At 33.9% G+C, this 10,013-nt stretch overlaps 1 protein-coding gene across 1 annotated transcript; it reads left to right on the plus strand.

Moving 5' to 3' along the window:
- The first annotated feature begins 3,178 nt into the window (after window positions 1–3,178).
- LOC110116094 (ethylene-responsive transcription factor ERF013) lies at window positions 3,179–4,191 on the plus strand. Its single transcript, XM_020849558.2, has one exon. The coding sequence runs from the start codon at window positions 3,309–3,311 to the stop codon at window positions 3,924–3,926; it is 618 nt and encodes a 205-aa protein (XP_020705217.1). The 5' UTR covers window positions 3,179–3,308; the 3' UTR covers window positions 3,927–4,191.
- Window positions 4,192–10,013: the final 5,822 nt, after the last annotated feature.

Below are 10,013 nucleotides of genomic sequence, written 5' to 3' on the forward strand. Positions count from 1 at the left end.
CTTCACAGCCTATTACACACACTTTGACTTGTTTGTTAGGACATGACTTCTAACTCTAGGTTATGTTGATGTTTTATTTTGTTATTCAATGTCAATTACCCTTGTCAAATTAGAGAACTAACACATTTTTTTATATTCTATCAATAATATGCACATGTTTTATAAATGCTAATATTAAATTTCATGTTAGTGATATTTTTATTCACCTGCATTTCTTTTCTGAATGGCATCTATGCTCACATGTATATTTCTCTTTTATTTTATCTTGAGAGGTACATCGGGTCTTGCATGGTCGAGAATTAAATGAGATCATTTGCTTAGAAGCTTTTGAGTGGGCATGTCACGGTCAGGTATAATCCCTGCAACTTATAAAAAAACTCTTAATTTTTTATCGAAATTCGAAACTGCTACACATCACACACATCTTGTTAATAGCTTTTAATTTATATATATATATATATATTTATTAGGTTCAGAATATAGTTATTTTTGGAAAAAGTAAATTAAAAATATTTTAAAATTTATAGTAAAAAATACAAGTAATTTATTTTTATTTAAATTAATATTTAAATCATAGTTAATTTAAGTACTAATTATTCTCACAATGTCTTCATAGTTAATTTAACTAATTATCCTTAGCTATTCGAGGTTACTCTCGAAATTGCTAATTAATTAAGTATAAAATTCTTATATAATAAATATTATAACTAATTGAACAAAATTAAATTAATATTTAAATCATAATGGTCTTGATTAAAATGATAATTACTTCTTAATAAAGCATGAGTAATAATTGCCCATATACTTAATTAATTAATAACTTGATCATACAATGTCGAAGCTAATTAGATAATATTTTAAAACTTCAATTATCATAATTTAAATATAATTAATCAATAATTAATATTGATAATAACTTTTATGCTTGTGAATCAATTAATGATTTAAACACTAGTTATCATCATGAAATTCTAATTGTTATTATTAATTATATTTAATTCTTAATAAGTTAAAATATTTTTTAAGTTATTCATTAATCTAATTGGTTAATTTTGTAATTATCTATCACAATGAAATAATAATTAAATGTAAATTAATATAATTATAAAATTAAAAATTTCCTATTTGGATTTCATAAATAATTAATTACTATTTTAAAACATTTAATCAATTTATTAATTATAATTGTTTTTTTTCAAAATTTGTATGAGTACAATAAAAACTTATCCTAAGTAAAAAATATGTATATAAAATTTTAAATTAACTTTTATTTGCATCTTAATTTCAAAATATACTATACAACTAATAAGTATTTTACATTCATCATATGTTAATCAAATCTTATTAGAAGGCAAAAGAAGAGCAACAATTTAAGCTTAGTTTAAGATGACTTTCTTGCTGCTTTCTAAATCAATTTTTTTAGTACAAAAGATTCTATTTCAAAAAATTTGTGTACTAAAAGACTGTCTTATAAAAAAGTAATGAATTAAGCTTGCAGATCACCAGATAATGAAGCTCACTTGAAGGATTAATTATTACGTCCGGACACCGAACGCGTCCAGAGACCAATAATCACGTGCCACGTTGCCTGGAACCCGGTACCGAGCACTCAGTATTGCTTGGTATACGTCCGAATTTCCGATTTTTTGACCGGACGTAATAATTTTTTCACTTGAAGGATTTTGCAATACGGTGGATAGTTGAGAGAATAAATTGGAAAATAAATAACTTAGTTTGGATATGATTTTTAAATGAGAATCGTGTCCAAATTGACTAGATTATTCAAAATAAAAATAATTAAATGACATCTTTAGTTAAAAATACTTATCCAAATTACCATTTTGATTATTGAAAATAAATAAAACAAAAGTCACCGCAATACTTTTATTTTGGAAACGGCATCTAAAATCCTAAAATAACTAAAGAAGAAAAAGTTAAGGTAATTGTATTTTTTTATAATTTAATATTTCTTATTTAATTAGTAATAAAATTTAACACCAAAATATTAATAAAGATATTTTTTTCATTATAAAAATTAAAAAAGAAAAATTTATTAAAAGACTTTTTTAAAGCATATACCATATTTTTATAAGAGATAAGATCTCAAAAGTTTACAAAATAAATAAAATATTATTAAAATTCTCCTCAATTAATAGATAAAAATTAGTTTAAATTAATTTTTTTAAATGATGATCAATACATCTCATATATTCATATCATTTTTAAATTTTTTTAAATGATGCTCCATTTCTTAATTTTTGTAGGTTCTTTCATTCATTCAGTGCCTACTGGTTATTAAAAGATCATCAATAAATATTTGTTTTTCTTAATTTGTTTACCATTCCTTTAGCATATCTGATGATTATGTTCACTGATTTTATTTGCCATTCTTTTGTGTTCTTGTTGGTATTATTACAGGTGTTATTGTAGCTTGTATTTCCATTTAATTTCCTGCTGCCTTAATTATCTGCATATGAAAGCTGAAGCATTTTTTGGGTTGCTGATGGTTCGACAATTTTAAGCTGAATGTTAATAGGGACCACCGGCTTATAGATATTTTTTAGAATTTTTTTGTTGCTATTTAGAGAGCTGGAGGTCCCTTTAAAGGCCTTATAACCTTTTTTTAATTATTAACTTATAAGCCTTTGGGTGAATTTTAACTATATATATATATATATATACTCATGAGTTGCAATCCTTTCACTGTTTTTCACATCTCATTTTTCTTCTTTCCATTCCTCGGCAAATTATTGCATCAGGTCACCGAACAGAGAGGATCCGTTCGGATCCTCTCTGTCTACAGTAAAGCGCAGGTCACTGTAGCAGCTGTAGACAGAGAGGACTGAACGTGTTCGGTGACCTGATACAATAATTTGCCCCATTCCTCAGAAGCGTCAGCCCGAAGAAACAGCCCCAATTTCATGGACCCCACAATATTAGTTAAAGACCACTACTCTACAGACCAACCCATTACCATTTTCAAATTTTCATCTCCATTCTCCATTATTAAAAAAAAGAAAAAGAAAAAAGGAATATTATTAATAAATTTTTTTTTCATTTTAAATATCATCTTCATCAAATAAGATATTATTTATACAAAATTTTCTTGCTATGGTAAAACAACCTAAGCTCCTTATAAATAAGCCTCCCTTCCTCATTTCTCCTCTCCCCACTCGCATCACTCACTCCCCCACCTGCTTCCATTACAATCAAATACCATTCCAAATCCACAAAATCATCTATTCTAACAAGCAAACAAGCAAAAGACCATCTTCCTTATTACGATCAACCTTATCCCCCATTCCAAAATGGTGAAGTCTCAGTCCCCCTCTACCTCTTCCTCCTCTTCCTCGTCCGCCGCCGCTGCCGCCGCCGTCTCCCGCGGCCAGAAATGCAGAAACCAGAAGCAATACAAAGGAGTAAGAATGAGAAGCTGGGGCTCCTGGGTCTCCGAAATCAGAGCCCCGAATCAAAAGACTCGAATTTGGCTCGGCTCCTATTCCACTCCTGAAGCCGCCGCCCGTGCGTACGACGCCGCCCTCCTCTGCCTCAAGGGCTCCTCCGCCTCCCTCAACTTTCCCCACTCCTCCCCTCACCACCCCCCTTCCTCCCTCCTCTCCCCCAAATCCATCCAACGCATCGCCGCAGCAGCCGCCGCAGCCGTCAGCACCCCACCGCCTCTCTCGCCGCCATCCTTTTCCTCCACCTCCACCGCCGACGCCGCCGCTGCGGCAGCCGAGGAGGAAATGTCATCTTCGCCGCCACCGCCGGCCACGCAACCTGACATTTTGGTGGACTTTGGAGCTTTCCAGTCGCCTAAATGCTTCGTGGATCCGACATGGAACCCGTTTGGATTCTTTGCTCCGTCTCATCAGGCGGAGGAGTTTGACGAGATTGGTGATCTTAGTCTCTGGAGCTTCTGCTAATGATCTCTGTAATTTGTGACTCGTAAATTTTTAATTATTTTTTAGTTTTTAGAAGGAAGAAACTGACATGGAGGCGTTTGGTTTCGTGGTCAAGTATTGGAGATAACTTCGGCGTTAACGGAACTGCTAAAATTTGAGGGCTGTTCCCTTGGGCTTTAATTACAGTGTGTTCTAATGGTCTTGATTCGTTTGGTATTTTTGGTATATTTGTAAAACTTTTGCTTGTCTGAGTAATTTAATGGATTATATGATGTTATAGTAGAAATATTGAGAAGAAGAAGATGACTAGGCCAATAATTCTCTAAGGCTGCTTTATTTTCTTTTATTTAAATATTCTGGGTTTCTTAGGATAAAAAGGTATTCATGGAGGGCTTTTTAAGTTATTCTTCTTAATTTTCTTTTCCGTATTAGGAATTCTCTCAGGCTTTTAAAGACATTTTTCATAATTTTCTTTTTCTAGGAATTCTTTAGATCATTAATATACAAAGTCTTATCACGAGTTCCTTTTAAATTTTATGTGGAATGCTTCAAAAAAGCAATATTTAGATTTTTAAAATTGAATATTTACATTTATAGGATCAATTATATTCAATACTTCGAGATATATTATTTGTAGTGTACATATAAATATTAATATACCGCATAACTTATAATTTAATTTCTTATATAAGAAAATCCCAATCGTCAAGATTTATTTGCATAAATTTCAATTAAGAAAAATTCATGAGACATTTTGAAGAAATTTTTTTTTTGGGGTAGAATTGCAATAAACAAATCCTCATAGAATTTTCTACTTTTACTTTTCTTTGTTAAGATAAATGTAATATATTATTGTGAGAAATGTATTTCAATAATTCATCAAAGGGCATTGGCTGGCAGCTTTCAATCTATTTGAGGGAAGATAGCTACCTATTATGGAAGCTTTATATCTTCAGTGCAGCTGCTTTGATATATTTTCTTAACTTTGGTAAAGGATGAGAGCCTGTGGTAGTTGCTCAAAAGTTAGGTGTTGGAATCTGTCTTCCTCCATTGACTTGTTCTGAAAGAAACGTGCTCTGTAGAGAAAATTAACTTGCCCAAGAAAAGAATCGTTTGAATATAATCTGAATTTATTATATCTTAATAGATTATTACACGCAATAATATAATAGTTTTCAACCATAGTAAACACTTGCTTTCTATTAGAGCTTTTTTTCTAGATGTTTTTAACTTTAGATTCAAATCTTCTTATGGTTATTAGATTGAATTATAGGCTAACTTGTATTTATCTCTTAGCAATGACTCTCATTCAGTGCGTGGTGGTGGAAGCAACCTCTCCTCTCAGGCTTCGAATGGGACGACTTTCTTATTACTTCTTAAAGAAGCTTCATAGTACAAAAATTTTAATTTTTGTACTTGGAAGCTGCTTTAAGAAACAGAAAGAAAGAAAGTGCCATCTCAAGTGAAGCCTCAATCTACTTTCATCTCCCAAACTCATTTCAACAATTTCAAAATTCAACCTTTCTTGCATTCTGCAGGTCAAGGTAAACCAATAATTATTATTCCTGTAAATATTTTTAAAAGTTAATTTTGAATTTTCAATTTGTGTCGGTAAATCTTTGACTGGTCCTCTTTCACTATAATACATTAGGAATTATCTTTCTAAGAATGATAGGCTATGAGTTTATAGGAGGTAGATAGAGAGGTGAAATTTGTATTAGTTATATAAAGAAAATTTTTCTTCATAATATGACGACAAGTTTTTAATAAACTCATGCGATAGAAAATTAAAGAATCATTGCCGTTTGATATGAGAATGCTTTAAAATTTTTGGAGAAATGGTTTTATGATTTTAGAATTTTGATTGCACTTTATGTTGTTTTGTTAGGTTAATTTTCTTTTTGAAACAAATGTTTTTATTTTTTGCCTCATCTTATTAGTGTTTTTAAAAGTATTACTTGTTGCTTGTTGGATAAATGACTTCTTTTAGGATAAGGTACCTTCTATTGTTTTAGATTGGGCAGATGTGCATTTGTAGCATCTTATTTCTTTTACCTTAGTGTACTTTTTTTTTTTTCCAGATTTCTCTATTAGGCTTGGCTTTGCTTTTCATGGTTTATGAATTCATTTTATATTACATTTTATGATACGATCTCCCGGGAATGATGTTGCATTCTCAAACTTGATTTTAAGGATTTTTATACATGATTAGATAATTAACTTCAACTTCAACACTAGCGCATGTAGTGGTTAACAAAGCATGATTTTAATGGGGTGTTTTTTCAGAGCCTTATGTAGGGTTTCAAATCAATGAAATATTCAATATGCTACTTATGACTTGACTTCATTAGAATGACTAATCAATCTTATTAAGATTATCAGATTTGAATTTGAACCTCCTAACAAGAATGGATTATAGGCTAACTTGCACTGATCTCTAATTAGCAATTGTAACAACCTAAAAGTCTAAAAAATTATTTTAACTTGAAAAACACAAAAAATATGTAGGAGCGCTATAATGCAGTGCTTTCAACTGCAACGGCTCTAAGAATCACATGCAGCGCAACAACGTTGAACCAATGAATTTTTATATTTATAAATAGTCATTTCCACTTTCCCACTCACTCGCCTGGCTTGCCCTGGAAGGAAAAATAAAAGAGAATAAGGGAAGGAGGAGATAGATAAGAGAATACGGGACGGAGGAGATAGGAAAGAGAAATCGAGTTTTTGTCTGCCAATTTAATTCATTTCGTCGCTTTTACAAAATTTCTTCAGGTCATTATAAATTACTTATGTCATATTTTTGTTTTTGAAGATTTTGATTTCTATCAATTTTATTATATTTTCTCCTGATTTAGTGAACTTCTACCGCATAACTTTTGTTATAATGTAGTACTAATTATTCTAGTTATTTCAACTATTTGGTTTCTATTTTCACCTGTTAAATAAAAAAATTATTGCATTAGGTACAATTTTAATATGAATAGTAATTTTGGTATTTTAATAGAATTATAAAGTTGATACAAGCATTGTGAGTGAATATGAGCATGTGATTGAGTAATAGCTGGTTGCTATTACTTTTATAATATTATGATAATAGTGTGTACATGGGCGGATCCCAATGGTAGTGAGGGGGCCGGGGCAAATGCCCACCCTCAAAATTTTTTTTTATAATTTTAGAGGATATTTTTTGGAATATTTTGAATATTTTGGGTATTTTGCCCCCTCTCAAAAAAATTTTTTGCCCTAATTTTATCAATCCTAATCATTTTTGCCCATCCCCTACTAATTTTTTTTTTGCCCACCCTAAAAAAAGATGCTGGATCCGCCCCTGAGTGTGTATAAGAACAAGCAAATGATGGTTATTTAATGTTGTTGGCTGGAGACTGTTTATACCTGCACAAGATGGTAGGTTGATAAGCTTTCCTTTAAAAGCTGTGACATGTGGTGTGTTATCCTTTACTAATTTATGTGATTCGATGATTAGGAGTTATTATAATTTAATTAAGATGCCAACATGCAAGAGTAACAACTCTATTTATTGAGCAAACGTTTACTAATTTATTGATTACAAGAAAACCACAATGCAAGCTAGAACTCCTTAATTATTTAGTGTACATATAAGATATTGATTTTCAAAATTTCACCAAGAAAATTCAGGCCCGCTCAGGTTTTCGCCCGCTCTGCTAGGGCTTTGCCCTAGCTCTTTCTAGCGTGTTCCTTTGGCTGGGGCACTTGCCGTGGTGGCGCCAAAATCGTCCGTTCCTTCAGGAAGTTCTCCAACCTCTCTGGTTGGACCTAGCTTTTGTTGGTTTGGTTTTTGTTTTTTCCGGCGTTTGCTGGCATGCCTCCGAAGCTCTGCGGCCCTTATTTTTTAGAGGGTTCATCTTCTTCTCGTTCGTTTTTAGATGTCCTCGCGGGCTCGTCAGTTGTCTCTATATTTTCAGAGCTTATGGTTTTTTTTTTCATGGTATTCCCTCTCTATGGATCTCCAAAGAAGAAGTTTCGGCGTTAGCTATGCCTTTCCAATTTTCTCTGGTCGGTTTTTCCCCCTCTAAACGACCATCCTTGGACTCTATCCGACAATTTTTCTTTAATCTGAAGTTGAATGGTGAATTTTTGGTAACTTTGCTGGACCCAATGCATATCCTCATCAAGCTAAAAAATGATTTAGATTATTGTCGGATTTTCTGCCATGGATCATACTTAATTTATAACTGTTACATGAAGCTTACCAAGTGGTCGCCCCTTTTGGATATCGATGTCGAGTCGCCGATTGTCCCCATTTGGGTTTCTTTCCCTCAACTGTGCCCCCATCTCTTCTCTCTCGCATTCTTCACGGCTTGGGTTTGATCTTTGGCAAATCCCTTAAAATTGATATCGCTACCTCCATTGGTTCCAGGCCGTCCCTAGCTCGTGTCTTGATAGAATTGGATGTTATTAAATCCTATCCATATAGGGTCTGGTTAGGCCCTGAGTTGTCTAGATATGTTCAACAAATGGTTTTAGAAGTTTTCCCTCCTATTTGTTCTTTTAGCAAAAAATTTGGGCATTCTTCTTGTAATTGCCATCCTATGGCTGATATTCCAGTTCCGTGTAAGATTTCTACCAAGGATTTGATTAATCCTGAACTGGTTATTTCTTCTTCTCCCGTTAAGTCTGAGCAGTTTATTTCCTAAATCTCCTTGTTCGGCTTCTGCTCTATGTGTGCTGCCTGTGGCTCAGTTGGTTAATGAGGATCATGTTTTACCTTCAGTGGAGGATGTTGGTATTATTCAGGTGGCTGCTTCTTTAGATAATATCAATGTGAATGTTGAGTCTGTGCATAATCGGGTTACTTTCTGTGATATTATCCCGTCACCTGTGGTTGGTTTGGGTTCTGTTGGTGAGGTTGCTGCTGTTTCTAATATGCTTGTTTCTGAGGGTGTGGTGAGAGGGGTTTTGCCTGCTGTCTGGGATCTTGGGATTGCGCTAGTGCAGGTGGGTGTTTGGGTTGTGTTGTTAATTCCTTTCCTATTTTGGGTACTATGTCTGCCCCGTCCTGTTTGCATGGGTTTGTTGGGCTTGGTGTGGCTTTGGATTTTTCGTATTCGTCGAGCAAGCCTAATGAATTTTGTCCTGACCGTGTTGATGAATCTGGTGTTGGCTTGGCCAATGTTGAACCTGCTATTAAGACTCCCTTGAATATGGGTTCGCCAGTGTTAATGCTTCCCCTGTTACGCCTATTGACCAAGTTACTTATCGTTTTGTTGAGGTCCCGGTTAATTTGTTATCTCCTAAGGATTTGTTTGATCAAGTGGGTACCAATTGAGGGGAGGCTGTTAGGCTGTAACTAAATTGGCTTCAATGCTCGTCCGACTCCTCTTCGGAGGCTAATGGGGAGGATGAACCTACTGTTAAATTTGCTTTGCATAAGGACTGCCCTGTTGTATCAGTTTCCTCTCCTGGGAGGGGTAAACGTGGTCGGAAATAATTGAGAGTGTTGGTTGTTGCGTTGGTTGTTTTTGTTTCCCCTTACCCACGGACTCTTGTTTCCATTTCTGGTTCTACTTTATGGTGGCCTTGCGGATTTTGCTAGCGGTTTCTGGGCAATGATCGATGTGGCTCGGGCTCATCGCTCCAATCCATGGCTAGTTGGCAACCTTAGGTGGCGATTCTTGTTAGCGGTGATGGCGGTTGGCTGGCTTTTGGTGGTTTTTGGCTCTTTCACTCCTCTATATGGTCCATGCCCGAATTTAAAGTGGTTCGTAGTCTGAGCCTTTGCTAAGCCTAACGGCCCTTGTGCCTTCTTCTCCTTGTTTGAGTGTACCATTTGTATCTCTTTTATTGTTTTGACTGCCTCGGTTTTGTGGCTTGTTGGCCTATGATTTATCTTTTGTGTTCTTTTGAAATTTTCCTGTAGTGTTGCATTCTTTAGGTCAAGGTAAACCATAAATATTTTTAAAAGGTTAATAGTGACTTTTCAATTTGTGTTGGTAGGTATGCTTTGGACTGGGCTTCCTTCACAATAATACATTAGGATTTATCTTTCCAAGAATGACATGTTTTGAGTTTATAAATGACGGGTAGAGAGAGGTGAAAGTTAAATAAATAAATTTATCTTCATAA

The sequence above is a fragment of the Dendrobium catenatum genome, unplaced genomic scaffold, assembly GCF_001605985.2.
Source record: "Dendrobium catenatum unplaced genomic scaffold, ASM160598v2 fragScaff_scaffold_53, whole genome shotgun sequence".
Classification (NCBI taxonomy): Eukaryota; Viridiplantae; Streptophyta; class Magnoliopsida; order Asparagales; family Orchidaceae; genus Dendrobium; species Dendrobium catenatum.